The sequence below is a fragment of the Anthonomus grandis genome, chromosome 3, assembly GCF_022605725.1.
Source record: "Anthonomus grandis grandis chromosome 3, icAntGran1.3, whole genome shotgun sequence".
NCBI lineage: Eukaryota > Metazoa > Arthropoda > Insecta > Coleoptera > Curculionidae > Anthonomus > Anthonomus grandis.
The window spans coordinates 6,954,760-6,975,904 of record NC_065548.1 but is presented as its reverse complement, the minus strand read 5'-3'; the positions used below and the strand labels follow the sequence as shown (position 1 = coordinate 6,975,904).

Here is a 21,145-nt window from a genome sequence, read left to right as displayed (position 1 = left end):
TTCTGCTACATAAAACATTTTGCACATAAAGAGTTATAAATAAATAATAAATAAAAAAGTACCCAAGTCTAAATAGTAATCATTAGTAGCAAATAGGAAAAAAATACTAAAAGGAGAAGTTATTAAAGCTGGCAAAATGTAATGTTTTCGATAAAAAAGGTAAATATCAAAAATATATAACAACAGTATCACCAAAAACAGAATTAAAAATTGAAAAGAAAAAATAACAAACCAAGATTAAATGCTCGCCCATATGGTTTATTTCAAGTCATGATCAAAATATTCGATAAAACAATAAAATGCTTTACTTTTAAGGAGTAAAAAAATATCACTACAAAAAAATAGCACAACCTTTAAATTCCTTTGGTGGCAGATACTTTAGACTTTTCTAAAGCTTTTGACACTTTAAATTAGGACCGACTCTTATTTGTTATGGCTTGCGCGGGTGTTATTAATTCAGCAATTACGTTTTTAATAATTATTGAAAAATATATTGATGTGAAGCTGGAAGTGCCGCAATGTGAAGTATTGCGTCCAAATTTATATTCTGTTTATAGGTTTTTATCTCCAAATTTACTTAAGAAATGCATAGTTCAACAGTATGCAGATAATACCCAGGTATATTAGTAGGCTTTTTTGCCATAGTCTTTATAATAAAATTAAGATCTTGATATAATAGACCAATTATCTAGGATAATTGGTCGATTCTATTGGCATATAGTAGTGGATTGTGTTCAACGAATGAAATCGGAAAATCCCCGACTTGTGCTGGTAAATTAACACTCGGGGGATTGACCGATACCTGTCAACAAATCATTGCCATTCGGAGACAAACATGATTAATAAACTCGAATGTCATTTTACATTTCCTTTTAAACAGAATTTAGTTTACACATATCTAATTCAAAATTTGTATATTTTTGATACATCAATGTACCATCGTGCCAAAAAAAAACTGGGACATTAAAATTTAAGTAGGGAGTTGTCTCCTAGTCTATTATAGTAAATCGCATTCCTTGGGTATGGTATGCATATTTACGCATTATGAATTTTTGGAGTCTTAATAATTACATATTTAAATAATAATATTGATACAAAACTTTTATTTTTCGAGATTTATTTTTATTTGGAACACATTTTATAAATAAACCAAAACTAACTAATATCTTTTTTGATTATATGGAGTAAAAAATTATTAATACTTATAGTAAGAGCACCGTCGTTATTAATTACAGCTTGCAAACGTCGTGGCATACTTAAAATTAAGTTTCTGGTATATTCTTCGGTTATTTGGTCTCATGCGTCATCTATCTTTAGGCGTAATTCATTTTGATTTCTTGGCCTTAAGTTATCTTTATACATATATTTTGCCATTTTACCCCAAACGTTTTCAATTGGGTTGATATCAGGGCTTTTCGAGGACCACGGTAAAACTTGAATTTGTCTTTCTTCTAAATAGTTTTGAACTATACGGGCTGTATGTATAGGAGCAACATGTTGGAAGATAAAATCTTGCCCATAGACTACACCAACCGATGGCGTCATAACATTGTTCAGGATATTGCAATATCCTAAGGCATTAAGCCTTCCCTGCACTATTTGACAAACGCCTGGTCCTCTAAAACTAATCCAGGTCCAAACGTTTATACTAAAACGTCCACTTTGATTAGTCTTATGTGTATATCTTTCATCATATCTGGTATTAGAAGGCCTGTAAACGCGGATTTTGCCATTATTGCACGATTGAAAGGGTTTTTCATCCGAAAATATTACAGTTTCCCATATGTTGTTTTGATGTGCATATTGATGGGCAAATTCTAATCTTCTCTGTTTGTTTGCTTCAGTCAAAAATATTTTATTTGTTGCACAGCAACTTTTAATTTCCGAATTTCTTATCCTACTACGAGCTGTATTAGAACGCAGAAAACTGTAGCAGAACCAGGAAAATGCGTGTCTTTTTTCACCTTTATTGCTGTTTCAAACGGATTCTTTCTTAGAAAGCCAACTAACTCTATCTTGAATGTCGTTTGAAATTTTTGGTCGACCAGAACTTGGATTTCTTAATTTTTGCCTTAGCTAAGGAAACGGTATTTTTACTAATGCCCAATTCTTCTGCGATTCTTCTTATAGGAACTCCATCCATCAGACGACTGTATTTTATTGCTTTTTATTGAGGAGATAATGCAGGCATTTTGAAAGAACGATTTTGTTGATGCGGCTGTCACAAAATTAAATTAACTTTGACAACATCGAAATATATTATTCTAATAGACCAAGAGATTTAGAAGATTTTGCTGTCCCAGTTTTTTTTCGGCACGATAGTATCATCTCTACTTTGGAGAAATCACAGGAGACTTTTACGGCTGCATCACCAGTATTGTCAACTTAGCGGAATTTAATTTGACTTAGCGGAAAAAAAATTGTAATTGCGGTTAGCGAATTCTTTAGCGGAAAACACGACTTTAATTGGAAAAAAAACTGCCTCTTCACAATACAATAACACTTTATTTAAAACATTTTATTCGCCATTAATACTCCTATTTTGTTATGCTATGCGCTGTACTTTATCGCTGTTTAATTGGTTTTTTTAAAACTTTCATTGCTTGTCACATTGTAACAGAAATTATAATTGCTGCAGGTATTCAGGTTAGAGTTATACTGTGTAAGTGCTGTTATAGTGTTAATAAAAACCTTCAGCACACCTTACAAACTTTTAAGCTTCACCTAAATAATCTTGTCACTAGTGAAAGCGCCCGGTATCAATGGCAATATCTAAACTCATTAAAACTAAAAGTTCTAAATGTGATGATGTAAATAAGATGTGTCTTTAGTAAGCTGTTTCTCACAGGGCTTAGCTACTATTATCAAGAAACTAGAATTCAAGATTTTTGAGACGTGCAACTGGTGCAGTTAAATCAGCAAACCGTCAAAATAATCACAAACATGGTATATAATTACAAAAAAATGGTTGAGAAACAGAATTGAATTGAATCAAAAACACATTGGGAAATAACACGTTTTTCTAAAAAATGATATAGCTGTGAGCTAGTGTAAAAATCAAATATTAAATTAGGAATATATTTTATTCTTAAAACTTGTACTATGTTAGTTACAAAAAAATAATAATAAAATAATGTTGATCCGAGTTTAATATAATTTTTTTTATCTCATTCGGCGCCCATTAAAATTCATTTTTCAGCGACATATCACAAGTTTATTGACAAGTGACATTTAAAAATTATTTTAATGTAAATCATCTAAATGGCTTTGTACATTGCGTTAGCAATTCTTTTAGCAAAGTGTGCTGGTATTTAGAAATTGTGTAATTATACTTAAAATACATAGGAGTATTTAAGTATAGTTTTTTGTTATTGTCAGTAACCATGAATTATTTTTTCTTGAATGTTATTTTTTTGTAAATAAATAAATTCAGTAGCATTTTATACACATATCAAAAATTAAAAAAGAAAAAATTCAAAACCCAAAAAAATGCGAGCTTGTTACATAATTGTGTCACCCAATATAGTAATAAACTCGGATCAATATTATTGACTTCTACTCTAGCTCAAAGGTATAGCATTTTCAGGAAAACGTGTTATTTCCAAATTTAAAAAATTATTACAACAAAAAATTCTTCTAAGAAAGTGGAATAAGAGAAAGACGTCATTAAACATTAAAAAAAAATCATTATTTTGTACCTAAAACATTTTAAAGCAAAATAAAGACATTCAGGCATTGATTTATTTGTCAAAAAGATTAAAATACTTGATAATTAAATTAAATATAAATTTTAATAAATGGAAAAATATAACCTATTCCACGAAATGTTAGACACAAGTTGAAAGTATCGCGATGCAAGTGCGAAACTTTGCTGCGAATTTGTATTGGAAATTACATAGTTCTGCCTTTATCTAAATCATATAACGCAGTAATTTTTAGTTTATTATATATCGTTAAACACAAATATTTTCTGTAAGATATGGGTTAGGTTGCACCACTGTCGTAATAATTATGATGAACCTTCTGATATCGTCAATAAAATAGAAACAAAGAAGTTTTATGACTTTGATTCGAGCACTATATTTAATATTTACGTATTTGAATAAGTAACATTTTTGATGGTAATTACATAAAAAAACTATTTTCTCGATCTCGATAATCTTTGTAATCTGTGTCAATGTTATTAAGGGTCTTTTGACCAACATTAAAATATGTTTATAAAGCTAGTAATTTAGTCATATTTTATTTATTACAGGTTTAGTAAGTTATTCTTAGAATCCTTATTGATGAAAATCTGACCACAAAAACCACGTATGTATAACATGATGTGACATAACCCCAATGTATGTCACCGAAAAATAAGAAAATTAATTTATAATTTTTATGAACAAAAAATATTCTGGACATTACTATATTAAGAAAGGTATATAGACCAGTAAAACTATGGGTCCAACCCGGAACAAATTTGGGACAAGCTGAAATTGTCAGGATACCTTCTGTAGGTTGTCGACAATGTTTCCTAAGAAATCGCACTAAATCGCATGGGCCGTACTCGCTCAATGGGGCTTTAAACTAAAAAAAACGTGCTTTTTTATTATTTTTCAAAAATATCTAAAAAACTATTATCTTTTTTAAAAAAATTACAAGAAAACAAAATTATTGCCAATAAAAATACCTACAAAATGGGTTATAAATTTGGTTCAAATAAATTTAAATAAAAATTTTCCCGAACAACTTTGCATTTTACCAGTGGATTTTTTATTTTAACAGTTGGTAACGCCGTGCATCTTTTTTTTCACCGCGAAACTTTGTGTTTTCATCAAATAATTCGAACTTACAAGCATTTTTTTTAAACGAATTTCACAGGGTGCCGAACCGGCCCCGCCGCCCCCTGAAGGTCCCGAATACTACGACGTCTATCAACAGGAGAATTCTTATGAAGATAGTCTGCCGCCCCCGCCGCTCGAACCGCCCCCGTTGCCCCCGGACGACGATCTCGCCATGTTGGGGATATGCGCCGACGATATGGCCGCCCAGACTTTTTAATTTGTTTTTCCTTCGATAATTTTTTTTTTTGTAATGAAATAAGATTCACTTTTATAGTTTTTGCTGTTTTGTCACGTATTTCTTATGTAATAGATTAATATTAGTTATTTTAGTGGTGGTGTAAATTTTACGATAAACTAAAAGATATAAATAAATGGTTCTGTTCATGACAATTTACGTTTTATTATGCATAACCAATACGAAGGATACCTATTAATAATAATAATAAATCAAATTGACGAAGGTTTAAGACTGACTTTTTTCAGTGCTTTTCTGTAGAGATTCGCACTGTTTGACGTACTGACGAAATGGTACCAACCCATTTAACGTCGCGATCATCAGACTTTTCGCTGAAACTTTGGGGTTAATGTGCGCGTTATGGAGTTCTGCGATTTGGGTGGAACTGGCCGCCGCGGGGTCTCCGCTGCCGTCCAGGGACCCCCGCCAAAATTCGTTTCCTGGTAAAGCGTTACCGTCCCAGGCGTAAGAGACAACAAGCAGTTTTCCTACAAAAATAGAAAAAAAAATTGTCTAGTTTCGTTAATAATTAAGTTAACAATATAAACAATTTAAAAGTTTATATTGAAGTAATATACACATAAAAAAATTGTTCAATCAGCGCACACAGGCGAATTCTAGGAAAATCCTGGCCAAAATACAAAAATACCAAGTTGGGTTTTTCTTGGAAATTTTATCACTAATCAACTTTTAAGGAATGTCAAAAGTCCTAATACCCATTTTAGTGCAGGTAGTTTTGACAAATACCTGGGAAAATTAGTTTGAATTTAATGTTTGTTGGGAGCAGTTGGTATTTTTATAAAGTGCTATTTAAAATTCCAGTATCTTTGTGCCCTATTTACAGACAATTGAAGTGTTAAATTTTTTTAGTGAAATATGGAGGCAACTACTAGTGGTAAGTAGATAATTTTATTCTTGTAAACATGGTTATAAATCATTAGAGAAATTACATATACCAGGTGCACCCCAAAAAACTACTAAATAAATATAAATATTTATTTCACAAAAAATTAGGACGGAATGTCTTTGCACCTAAAAACAATGGTAGATTATTATAGATCAAAGTGTGTAAATTCTTGCCCAGTTAACAAACATTTGCCACTATTTGCCCCTTTTTAAAAAAATAATTTTTTATATTTTATAACACTCTTAAAAATTAATAAAACCACATATTGTCCGGTGTGCTATTTTTTACACTATTCTTTTGTTAATAAATATTTCTAATTTTTGTGTAAGATAGAGGACAAGGACACTTACAAAAACAATTGGGAATAATTAGCGATTTGTTAGGAATAATTTTTTCAGGTATATTGTATACAGAGTGTCACAAAAAAATGAAAAAATAATTTTAAAACATTGCAAAAGCAATAAAACATGGCAAAAGCGAATAGAATAAATAAAAAAGCAATATTTTTTTACTTATCAATTTTTTTTCGTTGCAGGGTCTCAGACAAATGAATGTATCTAACAATACAAGTACCCTACTTGATGTCATTATTATAAATAAGCATTTCCCAATAAATGGTGTCGGTTCGTTGTCTTTGCCACAAACCATTAGTGATCACAACTTAGTATTCTGTTGTCTTGAGTTTCCTAAAAGTAAAGAGGGACATTTTAAAATGAAATGTAGGAACTATAGTGTTATTAATACGGATTTATTTGAGCATGACGCTTTAAGACTTAATTGGGATAGTATATATTACCTAAATTCCGTTAACGATAAACTTGTGGCTTTTAACAACAATATACTTTGTTTAGTTGATAAACATGCGCCAATTAAGACTAAAAATATTAAAAATAAACCATTTACTCCTTGGATAACAGACAATATTAAATTGCTTATGAAGCTCCGATATAAAGCACTGCGAAAATATAAAAAAAATAAAACTGAGCTAAATTTAAACTATTATAGGCAATTACGAAACTATACAAAACATGCTATTCAGCGGGAAAAAATATCATATTTTAACACACTTTCTACAAAAAAAAACCGTGATTTTTGGATAAATGCTAATAAACTACATCTAACTAAATCAAAGAATACCGATCTGCCTTGTAATTTTAGTAATCCAGAAGCCCTAAATAATTATTTTTCTCAATGCGTTAACCAAATTAACAATAATATATCACAAACCAAATTAAATTTTTACAATGAAAATAAATGGAATAATAGTATTCAAGAATTATATTTAAGTCTTCTTGATGAAGAAAGGGTTAACAGTATAATTAAGACCATAAAATCAAATGCTATAGGAGCTGACGGACTTTGTATAAATGATATCAAGCTTTGCCTACCTTTTTGTAAAAAACCACTTCTAAACATTTTAAATACTTGCATTCTTACAAATATATATCCTGATATCTGGAAAAAAGCACTTATAAGACCTATTTCAAAAATCTCTAATCCAAAAGAACTAAAAGACATAAGGCCTATAAGTATTTTATCAGTAGTTTCTAAAATTCTAGAAAAGCATATTCACCAACAACTTTATAATTTTGTTAACTCATTTGGTATACTTCCAAATACGCAATCGGGATTTAGGAGGAATTATAGTACAACTACTAGTCTGGTGGGAATGTTAGATAATATAAGACTTAACGAAGAACATAAACAAAGTACTTGCATGGCGGTGCTTGATTTTAGCAAAGCATTTGATACTATAAATCACTCAATGCTCCTTGCAAAGTTGGGATATTTTGGTTGTTCCGAATCTACAGTTTCTTTTTTTGATTCCTATCTTAAAAATAGATCACATTCGGTGTTGTTAAAAACCAACAATGGAAGTTTGGAGCAATCAAGGTATCTTGACTTGGAAGTTGGTGTTCCTCAGGGCTCCATATTGGGACCTCTTTTATTTTCGATTTATGTTGCGGATATGCCTAACTGTATTGAACATTGTAAATTACAACAATATGCTGATGATTCTCAAATATACATGCCTTTAAATTTTAATATTTCTGAGCAAAAAATTAAATCGGATATACTAAACATAGTTAATTTTTCCAATGAGCATAACTTAAAAATTAACCCTGCTAAATCTAACATCATTTTATATGGCTGTAAGTCAGGAATTCTGAGACACTTATATGAAAGTATAAATATTGAGATTAATGGAGAAAAAATTCCAGTTGTCAATGAAGTGAAAATATTAGGATTGACTTTAGATTCTAACCTTTCTTTTGAGACACACATTAAGAACAAATTAAATATAGGCTATATGCGTCTTAGAAATTTGTACAGATTTAAAAATGTCTTCAAAAGTAAAACCAAATATTATCTCTGCAATAGCCTCATTCTCTCCTTACTCGACTACGGTGATATCGTATATTCTAATTCTATAACATCTGAGCTTTCTAGATCTATACAAAAATTGCAAAATAGCTGTATAAGATTTTCTTATAGCGCTGCCTATCGGGAGCATATCACACCTTATTTAAACATAAATTCTATTTTAAATATGGAAAGGAGAAGAAAATTACACATATATGCCTTCATATATAAAATAATAAAGCCGGGTCAACCCCCTTATTTAAATAAGTTATTTACTACTCTCTCGCATTTACATAATACTCGTAATGTTGGAAATTTTAGGATACCTCAACATAGAACAAGTAACTTCCACAAGTCATTCTCGGTTGTCGGAGTTACAATGTGGAATAACTTGCCAAATAATATTAAAGATTTGTCATTTAATAAATTTTACACCAAGGTTAAGCAAATTCTTCTCGACTCCCAACGAGATGCCTAATAGTATGACTAGTAGTAGATACATAGTAGTATAAACTGCAAAATCAACTAAGACCAAAGAAAAGCTGGCCTGTCCAATCTTTCTTTTGTGGTTCTTTTTTGTCAATTCTTGTTACCTTCCGTCGCATGCCAGCCAAATTGCTCTGCCATTTTTTGTTTCTACCCTTTTTTAGTTTTAGTTTTGTTCTTTTTTAGGTTAATTAAGATTTTTTTTTAGGAATTTTGTGTTTATTTATAATGTTTTCAAGGCCTGTTTCACGCAAATTGCGCTATCGGTTTTATATAATCGCGAAGCAGTTCCTTTTACCAAAAATTGTCAATTTTATTTTCTCATGTAGCTAATTATATTTATAACTATTTTTTTGGTAATAAACTTTTTTGACTTTGACTTTGACTTTGACAAAAGTTAAATCTTTAACAAGGAGGCAGCGGTTGACTTCATTCAAAGTGGTCCCTTGCGCGATATTAAGATAAGATATGAATGACTCTTTACGTCAGCAAGTGAAAATGGCAATTGGATGCGAGTCATTATCAGCAGAGGATGTAGACACGATAGATAATTTTATCAAAGTCTATAAAGTAAAATAGGAAAATGCGCACCGATATATGTCCAGATTTGAGAAACAAAATGAAAACTGGCTAACAGGAAGCATCAATTTTTCTTCCAAGGCAGAAATATCGACAGCAGCGACACCTAGTACTTGTGGAAGAAAAAACGTTGACTTTGCAGCCTCAAAAAGAAGAAAGACCGAAACTTTACGAAGCACCTTTACGGCACAAGAGTTGAGTTTTGCTGCTCCAATGCAACATCGAGCAAAAGGATAATTGGATGTCTCAAACGTCATTAAAGAAGTGGTTTTTTAAACACCGGCTCGTGCTAAAAAATATAAGAAAGAAAGCCTATAAAGAAAGCCTATTATTCTAAAGAAAAACCTATTCCGCTTTCTTCTGACGAGGCATTGTCACTTGTGGTTGAAGCACGATTAACTAGGTTTCAGTATAATACAATTAGAAACTCGTCAAAAGAGCATAGTGCTAATATCTACCCAAATTATGAAGCAGTAACCCAAGCAATAAAGCGGTGTTATCCTTCGGATTTAAATATTACTGAAAGTTTGGCTGAAGTTCCGTTGCAGAATTTGCTTGACTACAAAATCACTCGTTTGAGTGAAAAGAAGTGTTGCAAGCATGCAACCATTTAGATAATCTTTGTTTCATTTCAAAATGGGGTTGTGATGGAAGTTCAGGTCTAAGTGAATACAAGCAAAGATTTACCGATCCTACGGTATCCGATGCAAGTATTTTTCTTTCATCGTTGGTGCCCATTCAGCTAATATCAGGAGATCCAGACAGTGATGATCAAGTAGTTATAATAATATAATAATAAATAAATTTGTCAAAGAGACTACTGAACTTACCAAGCAGGAAGTTTCCCATATTGAAAATCAAATTGCTTCACTAGCTGCAAGTAAAATCGACGTAAATGAGAATGAACTTTGTGTCAAACATAAAATGCTTTTTACAATGATTGACGGCAAAATCTGTAATTCAGTAAGTGAAAATTCTTCCTCGCAAAAATGTTATTTATGTTGGTTTATCCTCTAAGAATTTTAATAACATTGATCTGGCTTCAACTAAAGATATTCACAAATCTAAATTGCGTTTCGGATTGTCGTCACTTCATGCCTGGATAAGGTTTTTTAAAAGTCGAAAACATGGAAGACGTTTTCCATAATTTACTAATTTTATCTGATCCGTACATTAGCAGTTTTAGAAAAAACGAAACAAAGAAACTCACGATTTTTCCCCAGGAGGTAATTATATTTTTTTAAGAGCCCCACTTGCCGATTAAGGAAGTAGAAGAAGAAAGAAAGGAAGAAAAAACAGATTCAGAAAGTGACAGTGACTGAATGTATTCTTGAGTGTACTTTTGAGACTTTTATTGTATTATAAGTATGTATATATTGTTTTTGTATTAAACCCTGTATATTAAAAAAAAAAGGTGAAATTACAAGAAATACTAGAACTCAAATATTTGTATAATTTTTCCTTTAATTAAAAAAATCAATAATTTTTTAATTTATTTTTAATTTTTAGAGACTAGAATATAATTTTGTAAAATTTTGGGTATTTAAATAAGATACCAAAATCTCTGGAATTAGTTATAATTAATTAAAATTAATGTTTTTTGCGTTTATAGTTTTATGGTTATTAAGGGAACAGTTTTTTTGGTACACCCTGTATATTTTAACAAAATTCATCTGTTTAATAAATTTTTTATTTTTTGTCAAGGTTATAAACATTTTAAAGCTATTTTCGCCCCAAAAAATCTCATAATACATTTTGGCCAGGAATTTGCTGAAATTCGCCTGTGTGAGCGGTCCTCTGAGTCGCGTTCGCATATTTCTACACGTTCGTTTTTCTGATTTGGGCCATTTTAATTTTTTTTAACTGCTTGGAAGAAATTAGTGTTTTTGTGCGTGTTGATTGGCGATTTCCACGATTGTGATGTACTTTTTGAGTGACTAATATTAATTTCCATGTTTTTTCGGAAATTTTAAATTATTTTTCAGACTTTCCAGAATTATCAAAACATTTTTCATGTTTTCCAGGCAATTGAAGCAATTTTAAAAAAATTCCAGTGATTTTAATTTAATTTTCAAATTTTCCAAAACTTTGAAATTTTTACGTTTTCCAGTTTTTTGGAATCATATTTTTTTGCTTTTCGTAATCAGGCATTTGACGCATTTTTTAAATTTGTTGAGTGATTAATTTTTCATTTAATTCCAGGTATTTGAGGTAATTTTTTAAATCTTTAAATTTAAATTTTTTTAATTTTAATTTCTCATGTACGTTTTCCAAACTTTTGAAGCCATATGTTTCTGCTTTCAAATATTTGATGTAATTTTTCATTTATTCCAGGCAATTGATGTAATTTGTATGTATTTCAAGCATTTCAACTTAATTTTCAAACTATTTTATTTTATTTCTAGCATTTGACAAAACTTTCAAAATATTTCCTGTGATTTTAAATTATTTTTGAAATTCTCCAAAACTCTGAAATTCCAAAATTTTGAAAATTTGATTTTCAATTTCTTCCAGTCAGTTAAGAACGTAATTTTTAAAATTTTACAGAAATTTCAAATTTTCCAGCATTTAAAGTTTTCATTTTTTGTGCTATTCTGCTAGCATTCAAATTCTTTTGTCTTTCAAATATTTGACGTAATTTTGAAAACTTTTAAGTGATCTTAAAATATTTATGAAATTTTCCAAAATATTGAAACTTTTATTTTTCATTTAATTCCAAGTAATTGAGTTAATCTTTTATTTCTTTTAGTAATTTAAGATTACTTTTCCAAAATTTTTATTTTTCACGGTTTGCAGTCTTTTAGAGCCTTATTCCTGCCTTCCAGGCATGAAGTAATTTTTAAAATTTTCTTACAACTTGGATTTAATTTTCAAAGTTTTTCTTTCCATTATTTTATACTTTATTCTGTTTTCAAACTAACAGGTCTTGACTACGATTATGAGTTCATTACTACCTTGAATATTTTTGTAATTTTATTTGTTAATATATTTATTATTATTTTTTGTAAGTAAAAGGCAATTTTGTCAACCAAGGTCCAAGAACCACCAAACTTAAAGTTCAGATTTATTAGCGGATCTTTTTAGGCATAACTTTAAACCCAATTAATTCATAGTTATTTTTTGAGAACATTTTTCTGAAATATCTAGAATATTGTTAAAACAGGTCACAAAAATAATTTCGTATAAGAACAATATAAATCATTATTTAATGTTCACATTTCAAAAAATTCGTTGGTATTAAGTACACTTAAATAACATATTTCTTAGTCAATTATCAATGTATATCTAGGGAAAGTTTCGACCCACAGGAAGTCATCGTCAGGACCCTGAACGCGTTTCCATCAATATTTATTTGCAGGATGTTAGTTAAATACTAGGCAAATTTTTAAAGGGGAATTCTTTCAGTCATTTTAAGACACAGAATGCCTTTTTTGTCTCTCAGCGAGAAATTTACTTAAACTTTTGATTTTACCTAAACTTATCTTATTAATAAATGACACTTGGAAAATATAAAAATTAACTTTAAAATCCTGGACGGACTCTGAACCCTTACTTACCCAAAATCAAAGGATTAGAATTAGTAGATTTACTTGCATAGGATTCCAATTTCCAGACGGGATAAACGAAACAGAAAATGGGACACATTATTTTGCTTGGATGCACCTTCTTAGATTCAGTGACTTTAATTAATACTTTAATGACTAGTATTAAAGTAAAAGTAACTGAATGGCGCCACAGGTATTAACACCGAAACAGGAGCGACAACATATATTTCGTGACACGGAAAATACAGAAAATCCGTTAGGACATTCAATATACAACAAAGAACGTTCTGTACTATTCGGTTTTCCTGGAAGTTTGATTAGATTTGCATTTTTTCAACACGGTACTCTCAATTTTCCCCACGATGACGAAAATAAAACAATTTGATGAAATTAGATTAATTTGATCCTAAAAAATTATAAATATATCAACATACTTATTACAAGGTATACACACCTTGGTGTTCCTCAATCAACTTCTCATGCGGATGTTGCCCATTAATATGAATCTTAATCCCACCACAGGGATGTCCCTCTAACATCACAACATCCTGATCTTTATATGGACCACAACTGGTGACCCCACCATGGTTTGCGATACGTATATCGCTCACGTGGTTGAGGTTATTAGTTTTCCCAAGATATCTAAGAAAAAAAATAACAGTTATATTTTATGGTTATTTGATGACATTTTAGGTATTTTACTGAATCCTTTTGGCGAAAGCTTCTCGGAAAACTACCCCTTGATGAGTAGATATTCGCCATACGCCTAGACCTATGCCTACTACGTGAACGAATGCCATTTTTCCAGCTTCTTTTGCCCTAAAGTTCGCTTCCAGGAGCAGAGTGTCTATTGATAAGCTCATTCTTCGCTCGTAGATCTCGTTGTCAAAATATACGGTCTCTGAGAGTTTAGTGTATTTTTTCTTATTGTTGAAGTTGGGTTTCAGTTGTTCGTATGTTAGGCACGGTTCGCCGTAAAAGTTTGTAAAAATACCTTAAAAAATTCTAGTGTTTAGTATAATTTTTAAGCCAATAAAAGTGAATTGTGTTTTACTGTAGACTTTTCTCCTGAAAGAATGGTGAAAGATGACTATTATTCGCCATTTAGTCAGGTGTTTTAATAGCAAAGAAGATGGAAATAGAAAATTTAAGAGACGGAACAAGAAATATAACCTTAGGAAGTCAATTACTTTGCAAAGTTGGAATAAACGTATTTCCATATCCGTTTTCTTGTGTATTTTGCTCCTTGGAAACTACAACGTCCTGATATTCCATTACCATAGGCTTTTCAAGCCTTGCACCTGCGATTTAACCATTTTAAATTATTTGCAAAAATCAACCCTTATAACATATATTACCTATGAGTCCAATAATAATTCCGGAATCTTCAATTTTACTCCTATTGGCACAATATTTCCCTTCATTATACCTGTTACCGTCATTAATAAAATATGTGTAAGAAGAAACAGATAGTAGGGCTGAAAGTTTAATTTCGTCATAAGATAAACAGTCTTCCAAAGTTTCTGGGGAGGACACGTCATCTTTCCCTATAAAGAATTTTAAAATATTCACCAATTTTTGTTTTTGGCACAAAATATTACCGATTTTCTCCCAATTATGTGCTCCATCCCGCCCGTTTATCAAAAGGTATAAATCAGATTTTCCTAGAAAGTATACAGCTTGTTTAACTAACAATCTTTCCACCAGTTGTTCTACTGTAAACTCTTTATACAAATTCCTCTCTATTTTGCTTCCGAATCGTTTTTTGTGGCTTAAGAATTGTACGTAGAGCGACAGAGCGGTTTCATGTAGCACCGGGTAAACCGAATTGATGTTAAATTCCAGGGTAGCCTCAGGTATTTCTTTAATAAATAATTGTGGGTTTAATAAAAAATACTAGGAGATTAAGTTTCTTACTTTTTTGTCGGAGAAACTGACATCGCACGGTCTCTATGGGGAATTTTATTGGAAACCGTTCGCTATTTTCGATTATTTCCTCGAGTTTTACTGGGGGAGAGTGCGGTTCTTCGATGGGGTGGTTTGCTAATAGGAGCAGTTGGTTTTCGTTGAAAATTGGCGATTCTGATGGCCAATTTTCTTGTTTTAGGTCTTCCATGGGGAACTATGTGACGAATGTGTGAAAAATCAGTGGAATTTTGGGTATGAAATCAAGAATATGACTTTTAGTTTTTAAGCAAATTTGTAGTGTTTTTTAGTTTTTTTGAGCTTTATCGTCCATTTACTTTGACATTTTCTAATACTTTTGACACTCGCTAAATTTTACTCTATAGGCTGAAACGTGGTGAAGAAAAAGATGATCATTAAAATATTGAAAATTATGATGTACAGTCTGGAATAGCAAAATGGAAGAAGGAATTTGGAATTAAATTAATTTTAAAAACCTGGAACAATAAAAAGCTGGTGCCAGATGCCTGGAAGAAGAAATACATTTATTAAGAAAAAAATAAATTTTACTGTCAGAAGAAAATCAACATTATTCTAAAAGCCCGAGAGAATAAAGAATTAATTTGAACTGCCTGGAATAAAAAATTAATTCGGAATAAAATAGAAAATGTTCCTAAGGGAAAAAATTGGAATTATTCCAAGAACCTGGAATAATAAAAGGATGGCGTCAGATGTCTGAAAGGTGGAATTAAATTCAGAAGAAATGAGAAAATAATTCAGTTGCTATAAAAACCCATTTCCATAGAGTCAAGGAAGCATGTAAGCAATAATAAATTAATTAAAAACAAATTAAAAATTAATTCTAGTTGTTAGAGTTAAAAAAAATAATTCGAACCTGGAGTAATTAGAAAATTACAGAAGCCAGAAGCCTGGAAGTCCTAATTGCTTAAATAGCAAAAAATCATAAATTAATTCAGCTGCTATAAATAAAAATACAAAACTGGAAAAAAAATTAAAAATCCAGAAGAAATTAGAAATTAATTCAGCTACTAAGTATGGCTACTGATTTAGATGCCTGGAATAAAGAATTAATTAAGAAAAAATTAAAAATAAATTTAGCTAATAGAGAAACATTTTTTTAAAAAATCCAAAAAATAATAAAAACCTTATTCCAGCTGCTTGGAAGATGCAATTTATTAGTTAAGAAAAAAAAACATTTTATTTCATGTCAAAAGAAACTTGAAAATTATTCCAAAAACCTGGAAGAATTAAGAATCAGGTTCTTTAAATAAATAAAAAAATAGTTAGGAGAAGAATACAATTTATTTGTAAAAGAAAAAATTATTTCAAGAATGTAGAATAATAAAAACATGCCTGGAATAAGGAATTAATTAAAAAATAAATAATAATTAAGATAATAAAGAATTAAGAAAAAATTTAAAAAAATTCAGCTAATAGATAAAAAAATATAAAAAATTCCAAAAATCTAATATAATAAAAACCTTACTCCAGCTGCTTGGAAGAAGCAATTTATTAGCTAAGAAAAAAAAAATTATTCCAAAAACCTGAAAGAAGAAAGAATTAGGTTTCTTAAACAAATAAATGAATAGTTCGGAGAAGAATACAATTTATTGTCGGGAGACATACATTAATTAAAAAAATAATTCAGCTGCTATACGAAAAAATCAAAACTAGTCCAACAATCTAAAACAGTAAAAACACAGCTCTAGCTGCCTGGAATAAGGAATTAATTAAAAAATAAATAAAAAATTGATTCAGCTGTTAAAGGAAAAAAATAAAAAATATTTCGAAAATCCTAGAATAATAGGAAAATTACTCTAGAAGGCCAGAAGTTATAAATCAAAAATTAATTCAGGTACTATAGACAAAAACCTGGCTGCAGAGTCCTGGAAGAAGGAATTTATTCGTTAGAAAAAAAGGGTTAAGGGAAAAATTCAATTGAAAACATTTCTATAGGAAAAAAATTAAATTATTCCAAATGCCTGGAAAAAGGAATTTATTAATTACGAACCAAAATTTTTGGTGTCAGAGAAAGTTCAAAAGTCTGAAAGATAATAAAAATTGGTTTCAACAGCCTGGAATAAAAAAGGTATTAATAAAAAAAAAGAAATTAATGTCAGGTAAAATAATCAAAATTATTGCAAAAACCTGGATAATAAAAAAAATCAATCCAGATGCCTGGACGTGCAAATAATTAAAAAATAAAATCAAAATTATTCCAAGATTGTAGAATAATAAAAACATGGCTTTAGATGCCTGAAAAATGAAATTAAAAAATCCAGAAGAAATTATAAATTAATTCAGCTGCTATAAAAAAAAACAAAATTAAACCATACACTTATAAGCATGGCTACTGATTTAGATGCCTGGAATAAAGAATTAATTAAGAAAAAATTCAAAATGAATTCAGCTAATAGAGAAAAAAAAGTCCAAAAATCTAATATAATAAAAACCTTACTTCAGCTGCTTGGAAGAAGCTATTTATTAGTTAAGAAAAAAAAATCATTTTAGTGTCAAAAGAAAATTGAAAATTATTCCAGAAACCTGGAAGAATAAAGAATTAGTTTCCTTCTCAGTTTTTCTGCCTGAAATAAAAAAATAATTAGGAGAAGAATAGAAATTATTCGTAAAAGAAACATTCAAAATTATTCCAAGAATGTAGAATAATAAAAACATGGTTTTAGATGCCTGTAGGGAAACATTAATTCAGAAAATAATTCAGCTGCTATACAAAAAAAATGAAAATTAGTCCAACAATCTAAAACAGTAAAAACAGAGCTCTAGCTGCCTGGAATAAGGAATTAATTAAAAAATAAATAAAAAATTCATTCAGCTGTCAGAGAAAAAAAGTAAAAAATAGTTCGGAAATTCTAGAATAATAGGAAAACTACTCTAGAAGGCCAAAAGTAATAAATCAAAAATTAATTCTGCTGCTATAGAAAAAAATCTGGCTGCAGATGCCTGGAAGAAGGAATTTATTCGTTAGAAAAAAAGGGTTTTCTATAGGAAAAAAATTAAATTATTCCAAATGCCTGGAAAAGGAATTTATTAATTACGAACCAAAATTTTTGGTGCCAAAAGAAAGTTCAAAATTATTTCAAAAGCCTGAAAGGTAATAATAAAGTAATTAGTAAAAAATATAAATTAATGCAAGGTAAAAAAATAATCAAAATTATTGCAAAAACTTGAATAATAAAAAAAATAATCCAGAAGCCTAGACGTGCAAATAATTAAAAAAGAAAAAATCAAAAAAAATTTTTAGCTAATATAAATAGAACAGACTTGAAAATCTGCAATAATAAAAATCTGAAACTAAGAAGAAAATATGTATTTTGCTACCAAAAATCAAATTCAAAATTATGCCGAAAGCCTAAAAGAATAATGGTTTAACAACGACTCTTTATTCCTCACATGATAGAAGTGAAAAAATATTTTGCGTGTTTTTGGAGCTGACTAAGACATTTGATACCATTAACAAATTGTGGTCATCCTGAATTGCCTTGGAACTATTTCCAACTTAATTGTCTGAAAGGTACCGTCAGGTGGATATTGGAGGCACTGTCAGCTCAAGTAGGCAAGTAAATATTGAAGTACCTCAAGGGACTCTTTTGAAGCCTATTATATTTAACCTCTATGTAAATAGTATTTCACGAATGTCTCTCCTATAAATATATTAAAGTGACTCCTGGGATAGTTTCAAAAATAAATCAGAATCTGATTTGATCAAGATATTCAAATAGTTTAATAATCAAAAACTAACAATTAATTTTGGGAAAATGTACTTTATACCATTTGGATGATATACGGATTCAGCGTCTATTTTTAATGTTTCTTTTACAGACAAACAAATCAAAATTGAATCTATTGGAAAAATCAAATATTTAGAAGTTTCTCGATCCACATTTAGAATGGAACAACCATATTTATTGGCGATATTAAGGAATTACAAAAATATTTAGATTTTTCATATTTAAAATTATTGTATATCTTCATGGAACTAGTACAGTCACATCGAATAAATGGCATTTTAGTATGAGGGGTACTGTCAAGACTCGACAATTAGTTGCCAAGAATAATTTCTAATAAAAACAGCTATTTTTCTTCCAATTTCACTCGACAATTTAGGAGGCTAGGTACACAAAGCAGTATTTCTCATTCATTAAATAACGTGTTTAAAAGATGTAACCGCGGTTGCTTACCGCAAGTCAAAACCTCCTTGAAGCAATGATATATTACCTACATATTAGTTCCAAGGCTTATTCAGAACCATTAATATTTACCGACTTATATTCAATATTTAAAAATAAAGTACAAAAAAAAATGGAAAATTGCTCAGAAACTTGCATAGAAGACATAACTAATTCCAAAAATATGTACATTGGGCTTTAAACTCAGAATGTGACAAACATGTTCCAGTAAAACTTTATCGATTTCACGACGATCAGTAAGATAAATTGGATCAATTAATAGAACTCTTAGATATTATAGATTTATTTTACATTTTATTATATAATTAATATACAATTCTGTTTGCTTTGAAACACCTATTATTAAGGTCTACGTTTACTTATATTTATGTCTTGTATTTTTTGTTAACGGACCTATTTTTAAAAGTAATTTAGAATACAGTTTTTAACCACTGACAAGGTGAATTCTTTGTTTATTTCATTTATAAAAAATAAACAGCTTCAAGTAAAAATATTTCAAAAATCTCGAATATTAAAGGACTGTCGGGAAGAATGAATGATTAAATTAAAAAATTAATTGCTTATTTTGTCATTAGCTAATAAAATTAAAATTAGCACAGTTATTATAAATTTTCACTTGCCTTGACTGTATGTTCTCCGCATACAAACAAAAATTACTAATTTATCAAATAAAGATTTATTCCCATAAATAACCTACTTAATAACCTTGACCAGAAGTGGTTTATACGTATATCGTGTATATAGTAATGATTAAACCAAGGACTAAAGTGTATTAAACCATAATATTTACCTTTTTATTCCAAAAAACCACTCAAAAACAACAACTTAATAACTTCTCTTTCTATAACCTGCATATGTTCTCGATTACTGACAATCTGATAATAAAACGTTGCGTCATGTTGCGAAAACTTGGAATTCCCTTATGTTTATATGGACTTGATTCGGTGAAGTCGCATAATAATATATGTAATGATAAGTATAAATATTATTTAGTTAACTTAACATATATATAGGGTTAAATGCTTAATTGGCGGCATATTTTCTTAGCAAGTTAATTTTTTTTTTAGTAATTTTGAAAAAGTTGAATAAGAATTGTTAAAAAAAATGCAATGTTACGACGACTTTTAAATGGAGGAATAAATAATTAATTAAAATAATAAAAGTTATATATATTTCATAATTAATTAAAAGAAGAACACCCCTTTTTCGTCGTTAATAAAAATTAAAATATTATTTTCCCGGCACCCGAAACCCAAGAAATTATAACCTTCATTAATTTCGACGGCTTTTGTTAGCATTTTTTGCCGAGACCTTTACCGGCTTTACCCGCAGATAAAAGAACATTCATTAATTTTAAAAAAGTGCAAAATTAAAATTAAAAAAGGCATAAAGCATCGAGGTTTAAAATTGAACTTGCAAACAATTTCTCAGCAAAAACATCCCTTCTCTAAGGCATAAATTAAAAAAAAAAACATGTAAATATTGCATAAAATATATTTCCCGATTACCTAATGATTATCATGTTTATAAGAGTATGTATATCAAGTTATTTTATGGGTTCGGCGTCTGGGTGTTGATGGGTATTGTCATCAGCTGCCACGCCCATGCCCATGCCAATTCTGCCCCCCATACGCCCTCTTTGGGCAAATGTGGGAGCGAAAAGGGCAAGAGCCATTAGGGTAAAAACCTATATAAAGTGAGATATTGGTTAATTATTGAATGTATGTTCGAAAAACATAAATATTTTAATAAATATTAATTCATGTTAAACTTACCAAAAGCAAATTAATAAACCTCATTCTGGTATGATTGAATTCTCGTTATTAATAATTAATATTTTCGTCCTGATTTATCATTTATATATACACAGAATTAACCGGATTTCAAAAATGGATATAGTAATAATTAATATGGAAAAGTTCCACGTTGTATGGTTAATAATATATTTACTATTATTGTAAACTAAAGCACTATTATTTTATATAATGCTTTATAGGGAAAAATTTCATATTATTATTTGTGCATGTTTCTCATTAGATTAACAATAATTATATAGAGGGTGAACA

General features: G+C 29.7%; 2 protein-coding genes across 3 annotated transcripts in view; one reads left to right on the top strand and one right to left on the bottom strand.

Annotated features, from left to right (window-relative positions):
* LOC126733751 (zinc finger matrin-type protein CG9776-like) overlaps window positions 1–5,219 on the top strand; it is a 47,378-nt gene extending 42,159 nt beyond the window's left edge. For both annotated transcript variants that reach the window (XM_050437138.1, XM_050437139.1), the window contains one exon: window positions 4,867–5,219. In XM_050437138.1, coding sequence (XP_050293095.1) covers window positions 4,867–5,046 — 180 coding nt within the window. In that variant the 3' untranslated portion in view covers window positions 5,047–5,219. The remainder of the gene's footprint in view (window positions 1–4,866) is intronic.
* LOC126733752 (uncharacterized) lies at window positions 5,198–20,036 on the bottom strand. Its single transcript, XM_050437140.1, has 8 exons — window positions 19,870–20,036; window positions 14,863–15,067; window positions 14,547–14,807; window positions 14,304–14,492; window positions 14,136–14,246; window positions 13,648–13,939; window positions 13,400–13,587; window positions 5,198–5,552 (listed from the first exon to the last, which is right to left on the bottom strand). Exons 2-8 carry the CDS (start codon window positions 15,059–15,061, stop codon window positions 5,293–5,295), a joined length of 1,500 nt encoding a protein of 499 aa, XP_050293097.1. The 5' UTR covers window positions 15,062–15,067; window positions 19,870–20,036; the 3' UTR covers window positions 5,198–5,292.
* Between the last annotated feature and the right edge of the window lie 1,109 nt (window positions 20,037–21,145).